At 48.5% G+C, this 22,906-nt stretch overlaps 1 protein-coding gene across 15 annotated transcripts in view; it reads right to left on the minus strand.

Annotated features, from left to right (window-relative positions):
* LOC111563576 (histone-lysine N-methyltransferase 2C-like) overlaps positions 1–22,906 on the minus strand; it is an 85,783-nt gene that overhangs the window by 17,153 nt on the left and 45,724 nt on the right. For 8 of the 15 annotated variants that reach the window (XM_055006981.1, XM_055006985.1, XM_055006984.1 and 5 more), the window contains 19 exons: positions 22,399–22,704; positions 22,211–22,284; positions 18,953–19,153; positions 17,526–17,660; positions 11,221–11,737; positions 10,476–11,128; positions 8,617–8,865; positions 7,455–7,810; positions 7,187–7,377; positions 6,472–6,867; positions 5,573–5,907; positions 5,376–5,481; positions 4,095–4,478; positions 3,909–4,020; positions 3,491–3,557; positions 3,359–3,422; positions 2,780–3,012; positions 2,269–2,601; positions 778–885 (listed from right to left, as the gene is read on the minus strand). In XM_055006981.1, coding sequence (XP_054862956.1) covers positions 778–885; positions 2,269–2,601; positions 2,780–3,012; positions 3,359–3,422; positions 3,491–3,557; positions 3,909–4,020; positions 4,095–4,478; positions 5,376–5,481; positions 5,573–5,907; positions 6,472–6,867; positions 7,187–7,377; positions 7,455–7,810; positions 8,617–8,865; positions 10,476–11,128; positions 11,221–11,737; positions 17,526–17,660; positions 18,953–19,153; positions 22,211–22,284; positions 22,399–22,704 — 4,820 coding nt within the window. The remainder of the gene's footprint in view (positions 1–777; positions 886–2,268; positions 2,602–2,779; positions 3,013–3,358; positions 3,423–3,490; positions 3,558–3,908; positions 4,021–4,094; positions 4,479–5,375; positions 5,482–5,572; positions 5,908–6,471; positions 6,868–7,186; positions 7,378–7,454; positions 7,811–8,616; positions 8,866–10,475; positions 11,129–11,220; positions 11,738–17,525; positions 17,661–18,952; positions 19,154–22,210; positions 22,285–22,398; positions 22,705–22,906) is intronic. The other 7 variants (XM_055006993.1, XM_055006991.1, XM_055006992.1 and 4 more) reach the window with 4 other exon arrangements.

Raw genomic sequence — 22,906 nt, forward strand, 5'->3', positions numbered from 1 at the left:
GACAGACAGGCAGGCAGACAGGCAGACAGACAGGCAGACAGGCAGCAGGGATGAGAATGACAAATGGAAAAAACCTCGGAAAATGTCTGCCGAACACCCCCCCCCCCCCTCGCCAATGCGCGTTGCCGAAAGATGTCGGCGGCGGGATGGCCATCACAAGCCTCGGCTCGCGACGCGTCGGCCGGCCGGCCGCTTGCCTACCCCCCTACAATTTTCTCAACGGATTTACACGATTCACAAAAACTATACTTTCGGCGGAAAAAAACTCGGAATTCCGCGGATCCGCGGAAAATTCTCATCCCTGAGGCAGGCAGGCAGGCAGACAGGCAGACAGACAGGCAGGCAGACAGGCAGGCAGACAGACAGGCAGGCAGACAGACAGACAGGCAGGCAGACAGGCAGGCAGGCAGGCAGACAGGCAGGCAGACAGGCAGGCAGACAGACAGGCAGGCAGACAGACAGGCAGACAGACAGGCAGGCAGACAGGCAGACAGACAGGCAGGCAGGCAGGCAGACAGACAGGCAGGCAGACAGGCAGGCAGACATCAGTGGAATCCCTCTGGACTGATTAATAGACTACTGATGGAGAAAGTTACTATAAACTAGCATCTCTAGCATCGTGCTACAAACTGTTCAACTCCTGTGATTCCGTGGACGTAAACTGAGGCTGGACAACCTTCATCGCCATACTCAGATCTAACAACCATGGTTTGACTAAAACCTGCTGCAGGCCAAGATGTGGAGGCTTGTGAAGAGCCTCTGAGGTTCCTGCTTTACCTCCTGCATCAGCTGCACCCTCTGCCTCTCCTGCTGCTCCCTCAGCCTCTCCCTCCTCTCCCTCTCCTGGAAGCCCTCGCTGAATGGGTTGTTGTCGTCGAACTTCACCTGCGGAGGAGGCGGAGATTAACCAGCATCCAGGACGGGCCCCAAACACTCCCTTAGAGCTTCTGTGTGCACTTTAGTTCACCGAGAACATTCAACATGATTACTGCTTCACAGAGCTCAGGACACATCTAACAACCCGTCAGTGGAGAGAAACGAACCCATAGGGGAGAAAAATGAACCCACAGAGAGAAATGAACCCACAGAGAGAAATGAACCCACAGTGGAGAGAAACGAACCCACAGAGAAAAATGAACCCACAGTGGAGAGAAATGAACCCACAGAGAGAAATGAACCCACAGTGGAGAGAAATGAACCCACAGACAGAAATGAACCCACAGAGAGAAATGAACCCACAGAGAGAAATGAACCCACAGTGGAGAGAAATGAACCCACAGAGAGAAATGAACCCACAGTGGAGAGAAATGAACCCACAGTGGAGAGAAATGAACCCACAGAGAGAAATGAACCCACAGAGAGAAATGAACCCACAGTGGAGAGAAATGAACCCACAGTGGAGAGAAACGAACCCACAGAGAGAAATGAACCCACAGAGAGAAATGAACCCACAGTGGAGAGAAACGAACCCACAGAGAAAAATGAACCCACAGAGAGAAATGAACCCACAGAGAGAAATGAACCCACAGAGAGAAATGAACCCACAGTGGAGGAAAATTAACCCACAGTGGAGAGAAACGAACCCACAGAGAGAAATGAACCCACAGAGAGAAATGAACCCACAGAGAGAAATGAACCCACAGTGGAGAGAAATGAACCCACAGAGAGAAATGAACCCACAGTGGAGAGAAATGAACCCACAGAGAGAAATGAACCCACAGTGGAGAGAAATGAACCCACAGAGAGAAATGAACCCACAGTGAAGAGAAATGAACCCACAGTGGAGGAAAATTAACCCACAGTGGAGAGAAACAAACCCACAGAGAGAAATGAACTCACAGTGGAGAGAAATGAACCCACAGTGGAGAGAAACAAACCCACAGACAGAAATGAACCCACAGTGGAGGAAAATTAACCCACAGTGGAGAGAAACAAACCCACAGAGAGAAATGAACCCACAGAGAGAAATGAACCCACAGAGAGAAATGAACCCACAGAGAGAAATGAACCCACAGTGGAGAGAAATGAACCCACAGAGAGAAATGAACCCACAGTGGAGAGAAATGAACCCACAGTGGAGAGAAATGAACCCACAGAGAGAAATGAACCCACAGAGAGAAATGAACCCACAGTGGAGAGAAATGAACCCACAGTGGAGAGAAACGAACCCACAGAGAGAAATGAACCCACAGAGAGAAATGAACCCACAGTGGAGAGAAAGTGACAGCAGGGGCAGGTGAACCCCTCAGTTGAAACGTGGTTTGTTACCTGAGGTGTGGGCGTGGCTCCATCCCCTCCGGCTCCGTTGGGTCCCCCAGCGGGGCCCCGGGGGGGACCCTGGGGGGTGCTGGGCAGGACGGGGGGCATCTGAGGGGGCAGGTGAGGGGGCATCCTCTGCACCATCACTCCCGGAGCCCCACCGCCTGGGGTCCAACCTGGGGGGACGCCGGGGACACGGGGCGGGACGGGACCGGCCGGGTGGGGCTGCATGGCCAGCAGGTTGTGAGGGGGTGCAGGGACAATAGGGGGCGCTCTCTGCTGCTGCTGTTTGGCCCTGTAGTCGTCTATCAGCTCCGCATGGTCCTTCTGCTGCTTCCGGATCTGAAACCAGGAGATAGATTCATTAGGTCTGATCAGTCTCCGTTAGTCACTGATAGATTCATTAGGTCTGATTTTAATGATTAGTAACTTTCATTTGCAAATTGATTTAAACAACAAATGACAAAAATGAGACAGAAAGATAGAGAAATGTGTTCTACCCCCAGGTGTGTTGAGGTACCTGCTCCAGCTGTTTCTGGACCGCCCCCTGCTGCTCGCTGATGTAGCGCAGCTGGGCGGCGTCCTCCTCAGCGAACGTTCGTCCCGCTCTCTTGGCCGTTCTCTGTTTGGCCGACAGGGCCTTCTTGGTCTTGCGGTGGGCGGCGATCTGCTCCTCCAGGAGGCGCTGCTGCATCCCCAGGAGCTGCTGTGTCTCCCCCAGCCACTCCTCGTACTGACGCCGCTGAGACTCGTCTGACAAAAGTTCAGGTTCAGGGACAGAGATTGGACACCGGGTCAGTGAAATGCATCAAACACATTTAATCTGGCCATTGTCACTGCGACTCAGTCTCTTTGTTTTTTCTCATTTCAAAGCCAGATTAAATTGACCAAACCAAACGTCTACGGGGGCAGGGCTCCAGACTGGAGAACGTTTCTACCAGAGTGAAGCCGCATGTCCACTAGATGCATTTTTCCCGCATGTAAACACATCGCATCTTAAAATCGCACGCATGGTGCCCCCTGGAGCAGGGGGAGGAGGAGGAAGAGGAGGAGGAGGAAGAGGAGGGGATGAGGAGGAGGAAGAGGAGGAGGCACTCACTGACGAAGCCCGGGCTGAAGCTGGGGGGGCTGGGTCTGACCAGCTGAGGGTTCACCTTCCCGTCCTGAGGAGAGAACGGACGGTCAGAGAGTCTCCATGCTGGGTCTGAAAGGCTGCTGCTGCTCTACATACCTGTCCCACCACACGTGGAGGCTGAGGAGGCCCCTCAGGACCTGGGGCCCCTGGAACCTCCTGGAACCTGGAACACAGAAGAGCTATGTTCAAGTGTCTGTTGTGTCAAGTGTCACCATGCTGGATGGATCTCCAACTACTAGATCCTCTGTTCTTGGTTTCTGCTGCATTTATTTCAGTCTTTTGAGGAAACACTGCCTGCAGCTCAACCTGAAGCTCTCTGGACGCTGAGTCGGTCCTGGAGAACCAGAACCAGGAGGAGGAAGGTTCTGGTTCTCCTGGATCTGCTGGAAATGGTGTTCTTGATTAATTTTTAAAGGAAACTAGCAGAATAAAGTGATTTAGGAGAATGACCACCCCTCCTTCCAGACCTGCCTGGGGTTCTAAAGGTCTGAAACACGTCCTCCAGGGTTCCTACCTGTTCATGACCATGGGGTTGAGTCCCAGGCTGCCCTGAGTCATGACCTTGTTGATGCCCTTCAGAGCCACCATCTTGGCCTTCATGATGGGGTCTGAGATGGAGTCGAAGTCTGCGGGACACAAGCAGAGGTTCAGAAGGAGCTCTGTCTCAGGAGACCTCCATGCAGGAGTGGGCGGGGCTTACCCATGCCGGGGAACACCGAGTCTGAGCCGGACCTCTGTCGGATCAGGACCTGCATCTGCTTCTGCTGCTGCTGCTCTTGACGCTCCTGGTCCAGGAGGTCCTGCAGCAGCAGAGGCTGCTCCTCCAGCAGCAAAGGCCGGTCCTTGGTCTGGCCCTGGGAGAAGGGGGCCTGGTTCTGGGTGGAGGTCCCTGGCTGTGGAGGCTGGGGGCTGAGGAGGAGGCGAGGCTGCGGGGGCGGCGGGTGAGGAGGGCCAGGGGGGACCTTAGGAGGGAGGCTGGGGTGAGGAGACACCGGGAGGCCATGAGGGTGTTGGGTGAGGAGAACCGAGGAGGACGAGGAGGGTCCAAAGGATCTCTGCTGCCGCTGGAAGGACGACTGTTGACCTGGAGACAGAGGAGGAGACAGAGGAGGAGACGAGGAGACAAGAGGAGGAGACACAGGAGGAGACAGATCAGGAGACAGAGGAGGAGATTAGGAGACAGAGGAGGAGACGGAGGAGGAGGCAAAAGGAGGAGACAGAGAAGACAGAGGAGGAGACAGAGGAGGAGACAGAGGAGGAGACAAGGATACAGAGGAGGAGACAAGAGCAGGAGACAGAGGAGGAGACAGAGAAGATAGAGGAGGAGACAGAGGAGGAGACAGAGGAGAGACGGAGGAGACAATAGGAGGAGACAATAGGAGACAGAGGAGAGACGGAGGAGACAATAGGAGGAGACAATAGGAGACAGAGGAGAGACGGAGGAGACAATAGGAGGAGACAATAGGAGGAGACAGAGGAGGAGACAGAGGAGAAGACAAGAGGAGGAGACAGAGAAGATAGAGGAGGAGACAGAGGAGGAGACAAGGAGACAGAGGAGGAGACAAGAGGAGGAGACAAGAGGAGGAGACAGAGGAGGAGACAGAGGAGGAGACAGAGGAGGAGACAAGAGGAGGAGACAATAGGAGGAGACAGAGGAGGAGACAGAGGAGGAGACAGAGGAGGAGACAAGAGGAGGAGACAAGAGGAGGAGACAGAGGAGAGACAGAGGAGGAGACAAGAGGAGGAGACAGAGGAGGAGACAAGGAGACAGAGAAGGAGACAGAGGAGACAATAGGAGGAGACAATAGGAGGAGACAATAGGAGGAGACAGAGGAGGAGACAGAGGAGGAGACAAGAGGAGGAGACAATAGGAGGAGACAGAGGAGGAGACAGAGGAGAGACAGAGGAGATTGTGCCATCATGGTTCAGATGTCCAATAGATCAATAAATACAGATCAATAAGGGATCGATCGGTCCATACCTGCAGCCAGGGGGGGCTGGCCCCTAGGGGCCAGGCCCACTGACTGACTCTGTTCCTGGGCCTGGAGGGCCGGCAAGGCCCCTGGACTAGAGTCCTCCACGTGGTCCTGCAGGGAAGGAGGGAGGTCAGAGTTTCTACCAACTACTGATCACTAGTTCAGAGATCAGGACAGATAAATGTTGAGGAGATGGTCCCACCTTGAGGAGCACGGAGGGCCCTAGAGCTCCTGGAGGTCCCAGGGGTGCGCTGGAGGAGTTGCTCCAGGTCTCTGTCTTCATGTCATCCATCGCCTCCTGTTTGACCTGACTGAGAGAAGGACCGTCCCTCCTCCTGGCGCCGCCGACTCCGTCCCTCCTCTCTGCTCCCTCCTTGTCCTCCACCGGCTCCCCCAGGTCCAGCTCCTCGTTGAACATGTCCTTCTTGTCCTCCAGGTTGAGCTCGGGGTCGGCGTAGGCGATCAGGTCGAACTTCCCCGACAGTAGGAAGTCGTCCAGGTGGAGGTCGTTGGGCCCCAGATCCAGGTCCTCTTTACCTGAGACACAGAACAGCAGTATCACCGACACATCTGACCACCTGAACCCCTCAGTAATCAGATTACTTCTGTCTCTGGTATCAGATTACTAACTACAGGTTAAATTCAGGCTCCACAGCAGGAACTCAGTGGAACTAAAGTGAGGTTCTTTGGTTCCTCCTTCAGTCCTCCTCAGCATGGAGGAAACCAGAGTCCACTCATTTCTTCTCTGTGTTCTTCAGCTGCTCTTTGCTGGAGGGGTTCTGTTGCTCTACATTTCTCTGGAGAACACCTCAAAGGTTCTGCTGGCTTCAGGACTCACACTGTCCAGATCCTGCTGGGACAAGTTTGGACTCTATGTGGGCAAATCTGGAGTCCTGTTGATAAGTTTCAAGTGACTTTGAACAAATTTAAGACAAGTTTCACACATTCTGACAGCTTCAGTTCAGAGGAAATACTCTCCTGTCCATCTCAGAAGTAATCTGATTACTGTCTTGTCCTACAGGTTGGAACCACTGAGCCACACAGATCTGACAGCAGAACCTCTACATGTGATGATTTAGATTCTGTGGATTGTGTTTGTACCGTCTTCAGGGTCGAGGTTCAGGTTGAGGTCCACCAGATCCTTCACCTCCACGTCCTCCAGATCCTTCACGGCCGAGTCCTCCCCCTCCAGGTGCTCCTCCATCCCATCAGCCCCTGGGAGCGCTGCCTCGCCGCCGTGCTGCTGGTTCAGCTGCTCCACGCTGCCCGCCATCGCCTGGCCCATCAGTGCGTCCGCCATCCGGACCGCCGCGCCGGGCCGGACCGGGCCCTGGGGGTCTCTTGGGTGCAGTAGGGGGGCCTCGGGGTCTGGGGCCGAAGGAAAGGGCAGCCTCAGGCGGTTCTCTGGAGCGCGGTGCCGAAGCTCGATGTAGGGCTGTCCCATGATGCTGTGCTGCTGGAGGGGGAGGGAGCGGGGGAGGAAGGGCTGGGGGACGCCTGAGGTGGAGCAGAGACACAAAAACACTAAACAGGACAGAAAAAACAGGACCTCTGTCTGTGGAGGACGAGGAGACAACCTGAGCTGTAACATGAGGAGACGTGTTGGACGTGATGGTTTCAGATGTTTGTAAAATAAAGAACTGTTTAATTTCTCTGGTTTCCATCAGTCTACAGACAGAAGACCTCTCTGATTCTCTCCTTTTTCGTTGTGGTTCCTCAGAGCTGCAGGACTTCAGATGGAACATGATCCCAGTGGGTCAAACGGAGACAGGAACTGGCCTAGGTTCAGAGGGTGGAGGGTGTAGGGGGTCCTCACCTGGCATCATCAGAGGGTGAGCGTTGGGAGGAGCGAGAGGTCGAATGCCAGTGAGCTCTCCAGATGTGGGCCTCCTCATCTGGACAGGGACTCCCTCCACCGCAGCCGGTCCAGACGCAGGCATCGGTCCCTGGGGCGGACGCAGGAAGGAGTCTTCCAGGCCCGCTGGAGCTCCAGGAGGAACACCAAACCTGGGGAGAGAGCAGAAATGAGCCCAACAGATCAGGTATCAGAGAGGTCTGGACCAGGTCTTTGTTGCTCCTCTCACTTCAGGGCGGGTCCTCGGACACCCAGCTCCCTGGGGAGGCTCTGCCTGGGAAAGGGACCCTCGCTGGGGCTGAAGCCCCTCTGCTGCTCCCCTAGGAAACCTCTAGGAAACCTCGGGCCTGGAGCCCCGCCAGACCGCACCGTGCCAGGGTAGGGGGGTGGAGGGCGTCCAAACGGGTCTGATGGGAGAGCGGTGGAGGAGTCCTCCTGGGACCAGCTGTGGAGAGGCATGGCAGAACCTGGAGCAGCTGGTGGACCTGATGGAGCTGGTGGAGCTGCCTCCTGCAGACCTTTCTCCTGCCGTAAGGTGCTCTTCTGCTGCTGCTGCCTGAGGATGAGCTGTCGAAGCCGCTGACGCTGCAGAGGAGCAGACAGAACCCAGAACCTGCTGAACCGCCCAGAACCACAGAGGAGACAGCAGACATCCAAACACAGCATTGCTACGACGACCACAAACTCATCCAGGTCCTGGTGATCTAGGAGCTTCAAGAGAAACCAGCAGGACTTCTCTTTCTCCTGAAGCTCCTACGACTAAAAGGTGGTGTAGGAAGAACATTCTCATATCAGTTCTGGTTGGAGGTCATTAAGTAGAACATTAGAGTTTGTCATGGTGCTCCTTTACCAGCTAAACTTCCACAATGCTCTCTGCTTTAACTGTAGTCTGAGTGACGCCTCCTCTGGTCTCTACAGCATTAAACAGGAAGAGGCTCCACCTGCTGTAACAACCAGAAACTACAGCTGATCTACATTTACTGACATCATGATCTTCTCCTTCCTTGCATTTTGTGATTTTGTGTCTCATTTTTGTCATTTCGTCTCATTTTTGTCACTTTGTCTCGTTTTTGACATTTTGTCTCGTTTTTGTCACTTTGTGTCTCCTTTTTGACATTTTGCGTCTCGTTTTTGTGATTTTCTCGTTTTTGTCAGTTTTTGTCTCACCTGTTGTCATTTTGTATCATTTTTGTCATTTTGTCTCATTTTTGACATTTTTACTTCAATCATTCATGCCTTTTAACTGATTAATGGTTAATCTTACTGCTTAGTTTTATTCTTTCTTTGGATATTTTAATGTGTTATTGTTGCTTTGGATGTCTTAATGCTTTGTAAAGCCTCTTGTGGACACAACCAAACATGAAATGAAAAGCTGGAAGCAGCAGCAGCACCTGTCCTACCTGCCTCAGCTTCTCCTCAGAGTCACCCAGCTGAGGCAGCATGCTCATTGGTCCGTCGACGGAAGCCCCGCCCACTGGCACATCGCTGGTCGCCATCTTGTCCGTCTGCATTGGGCCCGGTGTCATGTGACCCTGCTCGAAAGGGTCGTGAGCCTCTGCCATCCCGGCGTGCTTGGGGGTCTGGCCGCTGGGGGTCCTGGGAAACGAGTCCTGCTGCTGTCGCCCTGGAGACTGCTGCAGCTGGGAGAAGACAAACCAGAACCTGTCAGACCTGCAGGACGTCCTGCAGGAAGCACGCTGCTGTCAACACAATCTGACCTGCACCGTCATCACGAACACACAAACCAGAGCCGTGAAATCCCAGAGTCTGTCCTCTGAGAGAACTAAACACAAAGATAAATTGACCCTGAACCTTCCAAACACAGTAAAGTCTCGATAATCCAAAGTCCTACAACAACCTGAGATCTGTCTGAAATGACTCAAACCTAGTGAAAATATCGAAAAATCATCCAAAATCACTTCAAAATTTTCCTAAATAACTCATGATGTGACTGAAATTATCCAGAAACATGTTCAAAGTGATAATGTCCCAAACAACTCAAAGATAAACAATTAAACATGTTTAAAATCATTCCTTAACTCAACCAAAGTGACTCAGACATTTGAAAAAGGCTGACAGGGTTTAAAACGGTAACCTGAGAGCTAAACTCTGGAAGCAGAAAACATCGATGAACCATGAAAATACAGGAAATGTTTGATAATTCAGAGCGCTAACAGGATGAGAAATATCTCCTATAAATATTATTTCTGGGTTCTGATCCTGTCGGGACGTTACTGAAGGGTTCTGATAGAATCAATGTTGTGAAGGAGGAGTCCTGATCAGAGACACGGATCCAGTACCGCTGCTGGGACCTAGGGCTGGGCGATATGGCCTAAAAAAAAAAATCTCCGATTTTTTCACAAAAAATTCCGATTCACGATTTATCCGATTTTTTTTTTTTACCCCCTACCTAATCTCTGCACGCCGGAGTCCAGTCTACTTTATGCAATTGAGCTGCAGCCCTCTTCGGGTAAACACAGCTGATCGCAGCTGGAAATGCGCTGCATGTGACATGCTGGTCCAGTTGCAGTGCGTTTCCAGCTGTGATCAGGTGTGTTTACCTGGAGAGGGCTGCAGCTCATTTGCATAAAGTAGACTGACTTCTACTTTATGCAAATTGGATGTGGCGTGCGGAGATTCCACACATCGTGAAACTGTCCTCAAACTTCTAAACTAGGTGTCAGTGACCTAAAACAAGGACAGATTCAGCTGCTGCACAGATTATTTCTCGCCTCAAATGCTTTCAGAAATACTTTTCGCTGACGTGTTTTTTGAAATAAAAGGTAAAATTTGCGGCCGAGCCGCTGTTTATCCGACTTGTCTGCAGGACTGTCCAGCTGAAAGCTGTGGTCATGTGACCACGTAGCGGCCTGCTGTTGCTCAGAGCTGTCATGTGACCATGTTGTGGTCCACTAGTGACCACCGTCCGTGTGATTTTCAGATGTGGTGCGTTGCTGTGCGGGAAAAATCGCATCTCGTGGACACGAGCCTTTAGACCTGCACCGCTCGCCACCATGTTGTTTGTGTATCAAGCGTGGGGGGGAGGGGGGCGCTCACTCTGAACTACGGGAGCCCAGCGGGAAGGTGTTGGTGGCGGATGTTGATGAGAAAATCGATTTTCATTAAAACTAATCGACATTAAGTACAAACTCGAATTAATCGATAAAATCGATTTATCGCCCAACCCTACTGGGACCTGGACTAGAGGACCCGTCTAGTCCAGGTCCTGCTGGTTCTGGACCTGTCCTACCTGGTGAGGTGCTGCAGTGAAGGTGCCCGGCTCTCCTGGAACCAGAGGGGAGGACCCGGACCCCGCCAGCTGAGGAACGAAGCTCTTTGCTGCGCTCTGGCCATAGGACTCGTGGGCCTTGTGGGCCCTGGGCGTGGAGGGCTGCTGGGTGTACGGGTCGGGGGACGGACGCGGCGTCCCGGCAGGCTGACCACCCGGAGATCGGGGGAAACGGTCGGAGGGCCGGGGGGTCCCCGGGTTGGAGGCATAGGGGTCCGGGGCTGGGTGAGACGGGGACGGGCGCCGGCCAGGGGGCTGTTGGGAGAACTGGTCCAACCTGAGCGCTGGGGGGGCGGGCAGGTAGGCGGGGTCAGAGTGGGGGCGGGGCGTCCCGGGGGTCTGAGGGTTGGCATAGGGGCTCAGCGGGGAGAAGGACTCCACCTGTTGGCCGTAGTCCGGGCGGGGGGCGTACGGGCTGCGGTTGGGGGAGCCCAGGCCCGACAGGGGGCTGGAGGGGAACGGAGCCTCCTGGGGGAGGCCGAGGCCCACTTCCCTCCTTCCTCCCTCCTGCTGGGGAGGCATCGGGGCCTTGAACACGGAGCCCAGCTCACCGGGACGACTGAACCGCTGGAACAACTCCACCGGACGGACACCTCCTCGACTCTGCTGCAGGCCTGGGAGGAGACCAGGAGGAGAGAGGTGTCAGGAAGAGAATAGAGGGAGGAGAGAGGAGAGAGAGGGGTCAAGAGGAGAGAGGAGGAGTCACCTGGCTGGGGTCTGTCGGAGGTCTTGGAGTCAGGGGACCGTGCCGGGGAGACGGCGGTTTCGTGGGCCGGGGAGGTGTTCAGGGAGTTGCGTCGCTGCTGCTGCTGGGGAGGTGGCGCTCCGGCCTGCGAGGAGGCGGGGCGAGGAGTCCCTACCACCTTACCGTAGGGATCCCAGGGGGAGGAGGGGCGGGAGGAGGGTGGGGAGAACATCTGGGGGGAGGAGGGCGGCTGGTGGAGCGGCGAGGAGGGCAGGGGGGAGTGGGGCAGCGAGGAGAAGCCCGAGGGGGGCGGAGCCTGCGGGCGCAGGAAGACGTTGTCGGCCCGTCGCGGCGGCCCCTCCCTGGGTGGCAGCGGGGAGGCGTTGCCCCCGACGACGGGCTGCGGGGCGGGGCTGTCGGGAGACAGGCGTCCGGACGGATGCTGATTGGCCAGAAGCTGCCGCTGCTCGTTCTTCACCTGCTCCAGCTTCTGCGTGGCCTCAATCTTGGCTAGCTGCTTGCTCTTCTGACGCATTTGCTGCAGGACACAGAGACAGCATGGAGGACACGCACGTCAGCACGTCGACACACGGCAGCTAGCCACGAACAACTAGCCGCTAACAGCTTAAAGCTAGCAGCCATCAGCTAACAGCTAGCGGCTAACAACTAGCAGCTTCCCTCTCCGTCAGCCGACACGTTCTCCATCCACTCTGAGCCAGTTCGGACCAACAGTTCACTGGTTTATTTCCATCCTGTTGTCTTTTAACCATTCTGGAGTTTTAAGGTTTTATAAACTCATCACGGATTATTTGTTGTCATTGTCTGAATTGGTGTGCTGTCTTGGCCAGGTCTCCCTCAGAAAAGAGATTTTTAATCTCAAGGGACTTCCTGGTAAAATAAAGGTTAAATAAATAAAAATTTTGGATGTCATTTAATGTTCAGTCAATCAGGACAATCTGGGAATCGTTTCATCACATTTCAGGTTATTTGGGACCAGCTTTGAGCTGTTCTGACTGGTTTTTGTTTAATTTTGGACAATTAAGTCATCTTGAACACATTTTCAATGCAGTGTCGACATTTTTTTTAATCATTTTGGACAACCTTTGAGTCACTGCAGACCAACTCAGTGTCTTTGGACGCATCGAGTCATTTTAGACAACTGTTGAATGGTTTCAAGTTATATTTCCTGGGATTTTCAGAATAATTCTGAACAGGCTTCAGGCTATTTTGGACAAATTTGAATTTGATTAGTCATGTTAATTTGATTTTATTTCGCATTCTGAATCAGTTTGATTCAACTTTTTCAGTGAATCAGGACAATCTGGGAATCATTTCGTCACATTTTAGGTTATTTGGACCAGTTTTGAAAGTGTTTTTTGTTTAATTTTTGACATTTAAGTAATTTTGAACACATCCTAAATCCAGTCATATCTGACATTTTTTTAAAAAATCATTTTGGACAATCTTTGAGTCACTGCAGACAAATTCTGAGTGTCTTTGGACGCATTGAGTGATTTTAGACAACTGTTGAGTGGTTTCAAGTTATATTTCCTGGGATTTTCAGAATAATTTAGAACAGGTTTCAGGTTATTTTGGACAAATTTGGATTTGATTTTAATTTATTTAGCATTATGAGTCAATCTGATTCAACTTTTCTGTGAATCAGGACAATCTGGGAATCATTTAGTCACATTTTAAATTATTTGGGACCATTTTTGAGTTGCTTCAAATGCATTGGACAGAATGGAGATGATGACGATGATGAAGGACAGAGGTAAACTGAGACCATGTAGAAAATCAAACATTTATAAAGACTTAAAACTCTTCAACCATTATCACCATTTTAGGACCACCCTGGAGTCATTCTGGACAAATTTTAAAGCAATTTTGGAAAATTTCCAAAGAATCTTAGGCAAGTTTCTGGCTAATTTAGACAAACTGAATTATTTTGGATTTTTCATATCACTTTTCAACATGTTTGAGTCGTTTCTGATGAATTTTCAAAAAAATTTGGTAGGGCTGGGCGATATGGCCTAAAAAAAAAAAAAAAAAATCTCAGATTTTTTCACAAAAAATCCCGATTCACGATTTATCTGATTTTTTTTCCCCCCTACCTAATCTCCTCATGCCAGAGTCCAGTCTACTTAATGCAAATGAGCTGCAGCCCTCTCCAGGTAAACACACTGGATTGCAGCTGCAAATGCACTGCATGTGGCATGCTGGTCCAGTTGCAGTGCGTTTCCAGCTGTGATCAGGTGTGTTTACCTGGAGAGGGCTGCAGCTCATTTGCATAAAGTAGACTGACTTCTACTTTATGTAAATTGGATGCAGCGTGCAGAGATTCCATGCATCGTGAAACTGTCCTCAAACTTCTAAACTAGGCGTCAGTGACATAAAACGAGGACAAATTCAGCTGCTGCAGATTATTTATTGCTTCAAATACTTTCAGAAATACTTTTTGCTGACGTGTTTTTGAAATAAAAGGGAAAGTTTGCGGCCGAGCCGCTGTGTTTATCCGACTTGTCTGCAGGACTGTCCAGCTGAAAGCTCGGTCATGTGACCACGTAGCGGCCTGCTGTTGCTCAGCGCTGTCACGTGACCATGTGTGTTGCTGTGCAGGAAAATAGCATCTAGTGGACACGTGCCTTTAGACCTGCACCGCTCGCTGCCATGTTGTTTGTGTATCAAGCGTGGGGGGGGGGGGGGGGGGGGGGGGAGCACTCTGAACTACGGGAGCCCAGCGGGAAGGTGTTGGTGGCGGATGTTGATGAGAAAATCAATTTTCATTAAAACAAATCGACATTAAGTATAAACTTGAATTAATCGATAAAATCGATTTATCGCCCAGCCCTAAATTTTGGACAGGATTCATGTTATTTTGTTCCCATTTTGAGTTTTTTGAGTCAGTTTGGGCAGATTCTGAATTATTTTAGAGAAATTTCAAGTAATTTTTGACAGAAGTTGAGTTGCTCTGGACTGCCGTTGAGTCAATTAAGACCAGTTTCAAGTCACTTTGGACAATTTTTGTGTTTGTGTCATTGTGTGCGTGTGTGTGTGTGTGTTTTATTGGTGTCGTTGGTCCTCTGACTACTTTTACTGAAAAGTCCAACCAGGGACAGGAGTTGAAAATTAGCTTAATGCTAAACACTCCATATGTAATACATCAGATGTGTTCTATGTTAACTGCATGGTCCCTGATCAAATAAACAAATAAATAAAATAAAATTTGCATTGTCAGTAATGTCTTATACTTACTCTCCCGTTCAATGGTTTGGGGTCACTTAGAAATGTCCTTATTTTTTGAAAGAAAGACAGCTTTTTCCAATGAAGATAACATTAAATGAATGATAAATCCAGTGTAGACATTGTTAATGTGGTAAATGACTATTGTAGCTGGAAACAGCTGATTTTTAATGGAATATCTCCATAGAGGTACAGAGGAACATTTCTCCTGTGTTCTGATGCTACATTGTGTTAGCTCAGTGGTTCCCAACCTGTTTGGCTTGGAGCCCCCCCCCCAAAAAAAACACCCCATAAGTACACTACAAAACATAAGAGGGAAGTTATTGAATTGTATTACTAATAGAAAATTCCCTAAAATTATAAAAAATATATTTTATATCAAACCAAGAGTTGTACTATGACGAGGAGGAGAGAGTTTATGGCTGCAGTAAATTTGGTGACACTACAATGCATGAGTTAAGTTACTGATTTTTTTTATTTTTTTTTAAACTAAAAAAATCCTTAATATTATGAGAAAAAATATTTAATATCAAACCAAGAGTTGTAGTATGATCAGCAGGAGTCAGTTGCTGGCTGCAGTAAATGTGCTGAATATTTGTGTTTCTTCGCTGTTTGCAGCGGTTTTGCATTTTGCAGATGGTCCCTGTTCACTCGTCTCACAGCCGGCTGCTCATAGACACCAATGTTATTTCTGCAGCTACTTTTGATTAAACTGGGCTTGTAGCACATTGTCTACCTTACAACGATGGAAAACAGGCATCGTTTATGTTTAGACAACGTATATTTAATGAGTTATTGATGCCGGAAGTCCGAATTTGTGAATATCTTTCCGACTTTACCGAACTGTGTTTTATTTCCTGACATCGCCGTAATTCGCTGGTTTCATGCTGTCATTTACGAGCATTTCACGACAAATAACATAATTCTGTCTTGTTCTTTAATAAAACCAAATTTAAGGTAACTCTGGAGGTATAGCCAGAGTTTTTAGGGACTGATGAATCTTCACCTGTTCTGCGTTTTTCAGACACCGTTTCCGTCACTAATTTTCTAACTGTAACACAAACTAATGAATCTGGATGAACTAGGAGCCAACCTTAAGAAAGACCAAATAAATGTGTTTTAAAATGTTTTATAGGTAGACTTGTGATGACACAGTGAGTCTGTTACTCTGATTTTATCCAGAATGTAAAAATCTGTTTTTTATTACATCACAGCCTCAGAGCAGAGCTTTGTGCTTCCCCAGATCTCTGGCAGCCCCCTGGGGGGGCGCGGACCCCAGGTTGGGAACCACTGTGTTAGCTGATGGTGTCGAATGGCTCACTGATAATTAATTATGTCAGCTCATGGATAAAAATGGGAGTTTATCTGGATGACCCCATACTGTTGAACGGTAGTGTTCTACATCTTTAGCTTTTCTACTCTGCATTTTCATGATCAAAATTTAGTTTTCTGAACAACATCTGTTTAAAGTCCTTCAGCTTTGATCTGATTCATCTCATTTTATCTCTGCGGTTTGTTTGGAGCTCAGAGTCAGACTGCTGGCAGAGGAAACCAAACTCCAGCAGAGGAGCTGGGAGAGAACGCAGCTGCTCTCAGACCAGGTGATCATTAGACCAGGTGATCATGTGATCATTAGACCAAGTGACCATGTGATCATTAGACCAAGTGACCATGTGATCATTAGACCAAGTGACCAGGTGAAGGACGGCAGCACACCAACATTCAGAGCAAGGCAGAGTAAAGTCAGTGGGTTCTGAGGCAGACTCGGGCCACGGACCCGGACTCTGGGTCGACTGTGTTCCAACCACAGCACCTCACGGTGGCCGGTTGTGTCGAATTCCCCAGCCCCCCCCACCCCCCCCCCACCCCCCACCCCCCCACCCCCCCACCCGTCCGTCGCCCCACAGAGGAGCCCGTGGCCGGTGCTGGCTCCATGGTCTGAAATCCTGTCAGCGTTGAGCTCTACTTTAACACATTCAGAGCTTCTGTCCTGGAGGTTCTGGTGATCGTGGATGTTACAGGTGGTTCTCACTTTTTTATTCCTTCACTCTTAAATTACAGGTAAACCCTCTGAACCCTGAGGTCTAAAAACACACCAACATGACACCATTTATCAGCCAGAAACTGTACAAACATAGACAACCAGCAGCTCCACCGTCAGGAACCTTCACAGAACCTGAGCCTCAAGTATTTTATTAACACCACTTCATCCTTCACATCTCATTTATAAGGTCTGCAGAAATAAAGACTTTGCTCACATTGGACTCTGGAAAAACAAAACTTCTTCCCTCCTAGAACTGAGCTCAAAATGAGATACTTCATTGAAGTAAAAGTATAATGAGCAACAATGAGGCAAAATGAGCCCAGAGTGGGGTAAAATGGACAGACAGTGGGGTACAATGGACAGACAGTGGGGTAAAATGAGCCCAGAGTGGGGTAAAATGGACAGACAGTGGGGTAAAATGAGCCCAGAGTGGGGTAAAATGGACCGACAGTGGGGTAAAATGAGCCCAGACTGGGGTAAAATGAGCCCAGAGTGGGGTAAAATGGACAGACAGTGGGGTAAAATGAGCCCAGTGTGGGGTAAAATGGACAGACAGTGGGGTAAAATGGACCGACAGTGGGGAAAAACGAGCCCAGACTGGGGTAAAATGAGCCCAGAGTGGGGTTGAATGAGCCCAGAATGGGGTAAAATGAGCCGACAGTGGGGTTAAATAAGGCAACAGTGGGGTAAAATGAAGGTAAAATGAGGCAACAGTGGGGTAAAATGAAGCCTCTGCTCAGAGACAGAACTGAGTTCAAAACAAGATATTTCTTCTGAGTCACACATGACGCCTTCTTTGACCATCAGAAAGTTAAGAATCCATAGATTTTTGTCTGTCTCTAAAGCTTCTGGCTGATGAATGGTGCTGTTCTGGTCTTTTTCCTGAAGATAAGCTCAGTGTTCAGTCAGAACTACCTGACCGCCACCTCCAGACGACCAGAGTGCAGACTGAAGTGTGTTGAAGCAGAACGGGACGAGGATTTCAGAGGCTGCTGGGTCCAGGGAGTCTGTCATGAACAGGTTCGCCTTGAGATCTTACCAGAGCCTCTTTGCCCCCTCCTGCTACAGGCGCCTGGTAGGGACAATCTTTATCTGTTGGTGATTTTAGGGCTTTGGTTTGGGGGGGATTTTCCTGCCTCTTCTTACCGGTTCCCCATCTGTCATCTACCTCTCCCTTTTCAATGACAATTACATCAGAGATATTAGTCGTGGTGAACGAGGCTCAGCAGGCATGCACATCACAACACCATCACAGCTAGACGTCATGCCCCACTGCTAGTCATGCAGCCTGGTGGTTACCATGGTGACCACTGGGAGAGGGAAACCAGCACCGCCGTCGGATCTCATGAAGATGAGGTCAGTTTGGCTTCCAGCTGCAGGAGCAGATGTGGTCCGGTCTGTCAGGGTGCTGCTGCCCTGCAGCAATCCACCAACCAATCAGAAACTCCTAAACACAGCGGAGGACGTCTGAAACTACCTCCAATGCAGCCTATACAAACCTATCCTGAGAGCTTCAAATCAGGATCTGTCTACCTGCCTGCCGTTAAAATGGAGATGGGGCTGCAGCTCATCACTACTTCCACTGTTTTATGTGGAAAATGCTTCATCTTCAAATGCCTTGATTACTTAAACTGATTAATCAAGAAATAAAATATTGTCTGATAATTTAAAACAGTGATAGATATTGAGTTGTTTGAGTAGTTAATGAAGCTCCAACCATCAGGGTGATACCATGTGAAAATACAGAAAACATGTTCACAATGGTAAAAACATCTAAAACCTGGATATTAACACAATAAGTTGTCTAAAACCTAGATATCAACGTACTGAATCAACATAAAGCAAGATATTAACGCACAAAAACTTCCAATAACGGATATCAACACTCTAAAACTGCTAAAATATAATATTAATTCACCAAAACATCAAAAACCTGCATATGAAAGCATCAAAATGCCAAGAGTCTGTATGTTAGAGTACCAAACATTGAGATATTAATGCACAAAAACATAGAAAAACCTAGACATTAACCCACCAAAGTGTCTAAAATCTAGATCTAGAAAACCTGGATATTAACACACAAACATCCAAAACCTGGATATTAACACGCTATCTATGCACTGTGTGCATTGTGTGCTGCTCTCTTTTTTAATCTGTTCCATCTGCTGCTGTTACATTGTAAATTTCCCCGCTGTGGGATCAATAAAGGTTTAATCTAATCTCTAATGTAAATAAACTAACTCCATAATGTCGACATTAACCCACCCAACTGTCTGAAATCTAGATATCCTGCTGTGGTTCTGACTCTGGGGGGCAGCAGAACCCTGACAGACGTCTCTGATGGTCCTGCTGGATGCTGGTTAGTTGTGGTTAAATGCTGAGTTTGGGGGCCGGTGCTGATTTCTCACTCTGGTTCTGGTTCTGTTGGTGAATGATTTGTGAGAAAGACGCTGGAACTCTGCTCACCTGTCGGAGCTTCCACTCCTGCTCCTGTTCCGACTCTTTGGGCCTCAGCGGGTCCTTGAAACCCACCTCAGTCTCCAGGTAGACTGGGTCGTAGGGCCCGGGTGGCGGCAGCGGCTGCGAGGCCTGGTGGCCTTTCAGAGTGTCGTTGGACAGCTGCACCTTGTTGATGCGCTGGGCTGCACGGTTGTCCCGAGCTTTTTGCTGCAGAGAGGAACCGGCACAGGTGATCCAAAACAATTTAAAAAAAGTACAAAACACCACATTTATCCACTGGAAACGGTAAAAACAGAAGGAAGTCATGGAGCTATAGGACTTGTATGGTAGTGAGGCTACAATGAGGTAAAATGAATCCACAGTGGGGTAAAATGAATCCACAGTGGGGTAAAATGAATCTACAGTGGGGTAAAATTAATGTACAGTGGGGTAAAATGAGTCCACAGTGGGGTAAAATTAATGTACAGTGGGGTAAAATGAGTCCACAGTGGGGTAAAATTAATGTACAGTGGGGTAAAATGAATCCACAGTGGGGTAAAATGAGTCCGCAGTGGGGTAAAATTAATGTACAGTGGGGTAAAATGAGTCCAGTGGGGTAAAATTAATGTACAGTGGGGTAAAATGAATCTACAGTGGGGTAAAATGAATCCACAGTGGGGTAAAATGAGTCCACAGTGGGGTAAAATTAATGTACAGTGGGGTAAAATGAGTCCACAGTGGGTTAAAATTAATGTACAGTGGGGTAAAATGAGTCCACAGTGGGGTAAAATGAATCTACAGTGGGGTAAAATGAATCCACAGTGGGGTAAAATGAATCCACAGTGGGGTAAAATGAGTCCACAGTGGGGTAAAATTAATGTACAGTGGGGTAAAATGAGTCCACAGTGGGGTAAAATTAATGTACAGTGGGGTAAAATGAGTCCACAGTGGGGTAAAATTAATGTACAGTGGGGTAAAATTAATGTACAGTGGGGTAAAATGAGTCCACAGTGGGGTAAAATTAATGTACAGTGGGGTAAAATGAGTCCACAGTGGGGTAAAATTAATGTACAGTGGGGTAAAATGAGTCCACAGTGGGGTAAAATTAATGTACAGTGGGGTAAAATTAATCTACAGTGGGGTAAAATGAATCCACAGTTGGGTAAAATGAGTCCACAGTGGGGTAAAATTAATGTACAGTGGGGTAAAATGAGTCCACAGTGGGTTAAAATTAATGTACAGTGGGGTAAAATTAGTCCACAGTGGGGTAAAATGAATCTACAGTGGGGTAAAATGAATCTACAGTGGGGTAAAATGAATCCACAGTGGGGTAAAATGAGTCCACAGTGGGGTAAAATTAATGTACAGTGGGGTAAAATGAGTCCACAGTGGGGTAAAATTAATGTACAGTGGGGTAAAATGAGTCCACAGTGGGGTAAAATGAGTCCACAGTGGGGTAAAATTATTGTACAGTGGGGTAAAATGAGTCCACAGTGGGGTAAAATTATTGTACAGTGGGGTAAAATGAGTCCACAGTGGGGTAAAATTAATGTACAGTGGGGTAAAATGAGTCCACAGTGGGGTAAAATTAATGTACAGTGGGGTAAAATGAATCTACAGTGGGGTAAAATGAATCCACAGTGGGGTAAAATGAGTCCACAGTGGGGTAAAATTAATGTACAGTGGGGTAAAATGAGTCCACAGTGGGGTAAAATTAATGTACAGTGGGGTAAAATGAGTCCACAGTGGGGTAAAATGAATCCACAGTGGGGTAAAATGAGTCCACAGTGGGGTAAAATTAATGTACAGTGGGGTAAAATGAGTCCACAGTGGGGTAAAATTAATGTACAGTGGGGTAAAAATGAGTCCACAGTGGGGTAAAATTAATGTACAGTGGAGTAAAATGAGTCCACAATGGGGTAAAATGAATGTACAGTGGGGTAAAATTAATGTACAGTGGGGTAAAATGAGTCCACAGTGGGGTAAAATTAATGTACAGTGGGGTAAAATGAGTCCACAGTGGGGTAAAATTAATGTACAGTGGGGTAAAATGAATCTACAGTGGGGTAAAATGAATCCACAGTGGGGTAAAATGATTCCACAGTGGGGTAAAATTAATGTACAGTGGGGTAAAATGAGTCCACAGTGGGGTAAAATTAATGTACAGTGGGGTAAAATTAATGTACAGTGGGGTAAAATTAATCTACAGTGGGGTAAAATGAATCCACAGTGGGGTAAAATGAGTCCACAGTGGGGTAAAATTAATGTACAGTGGGGTAAAATGAGTCCACAGTGGGGTAAAATTAATGTACAGTGGGGTAAAATGAGTCCACAGTGGGGTAAAATGAATCCACAGTGGGGTAAAATGAGTCCACAGTGGGGTAAAATTAATGTACAGTGGGGTCAAATGAGTCCACAGTGGGGTAAAATTAATGTACAGTGGGGTAAAAATGAGTCCACAGTGGGGTAAAATTAATGTACAGTGGGGTAAAATGAGTCCACAATGGGGTAAAATGAATGTACAGTGGGGTAAAATTAATGTACAGTGGGGTAAAATGAGTCCACAGTGGGGTAAAATTAATGTACAGTGGGGTAAAATGAGTCCACAGTGGGGTAAAATTAATGTACAGTGGGGTAAAATGAATCTACAGTGGGGTAAAATGAATCCACAGTGGGGTAAAATGAGTCCACAGTGGGGAAAAATTAATGTACAGTGGGGTAAAATGAGTCCACAGTGGGGTAAAATTAATGTACAGTGGGGTAAAATTAATCTACAGTGGGGTAAAATGAATCCACAGTGGGGTAAAATGAGTCCACAGTGGGGTAAAATTAATGTACAGTGTGGTAAAATGAGTCCACAGTGGGTTAAAATTAATGTACAGCGGGGTAAAATGAGTCCACAGTGGGGTAAAATGAATCTACAGTGGGGTAAAATGAATCTACAGTGGGGTAAAATGAATCCACAGTGGGGTAAAATGAGTCCACAGTGGGGTAAAATTAATGTACAGTGGGGTAAAATGAGTCCACAGTGGGGTAAAATTAATGTACAGTGGGGTAAAATTAATGTACAGTGGGGTAAAATGAGTCCACAGTGGGGTAAAATTAATGTACAGTGGGGTAAAATTAATGTACAGTGGGGTAAAATGAGTCCACAGTGGGGTAAAATTAATGTACAGTGGGGTAAAATGAGTCCACAGTGGGGTAAAATTAATGTACAGTGGGGTAAAATGAGTCCACAGTGGGGTAAAATTAATGTACAGTGGGGTAAAATGAGTCCACACTCACCACGTAGGGTGCTCTGTCCTGAGAAGTGGCCTTCCTCCACAGCTTGGTGATCTGCTTCACTCTGGTGGTCCAATCTGACACAATATGAAGACGTGATTAAATCAGTGGCAACTGGATGAAGACAGCTGGACATTGTGTGTGTGTGTGTGTGTGTGTATCTGTGTATATATATATGTGTGTATGTGTACCGGGATACTGCTGCCTCAGCTGGGGGTAGTTGGTATTGCAGTAGAGCACCGGGGCAACAGTGGCTCTCTCCCCCAGACTTTCCTCCTTCTCCCACTTCAGCATGCCTCTCTGAGCCGTCGACAGCGTGTCCTGCTCGCCGTTGCCAGAGGACGTCTGACTGGCCGGAGCCGACCCGGGGGCGGGGCCCTGGACATGGGCCAATCTGAAGCTGGCAGGAGCCTGGGTACCGCCGGGCATCATGGGAGAGCTGGGGAAGGGAGGGGCAGCGGGCATCAGGCCGTTCAGCAGCGGCAGGCGAGGAAACACTGTAGAGAGAATCAATACATCTAATCAGTTATCAATAACAAAATCAATACATCTGATCAGTTACCAAAAACAGAATCAATACATCTGGTCAATTATCAATAACAAAATCAATACATCTGATCAGTTATCAATAACAGAGAATCAATACATCTGATCAGTTATCAATAATAGAGAATCAATACATCTGATCAGTTAAAGATA

This window comes from Amphiprion ocellaris, chromosome 22, assembly GCF_022539595.1.
Source record: "Amphiprion ocellaris isolate individual 3 ecotype Okinawa chromosome 22, ASM2253959v1, whole genome shotgun sequence".
Taxonomy (NCBI): Eukaryota; Metazoa; Chordata; class Actinopteri; family Pomacentridae; genus Amphiprion; species Amphiprion ocellaris.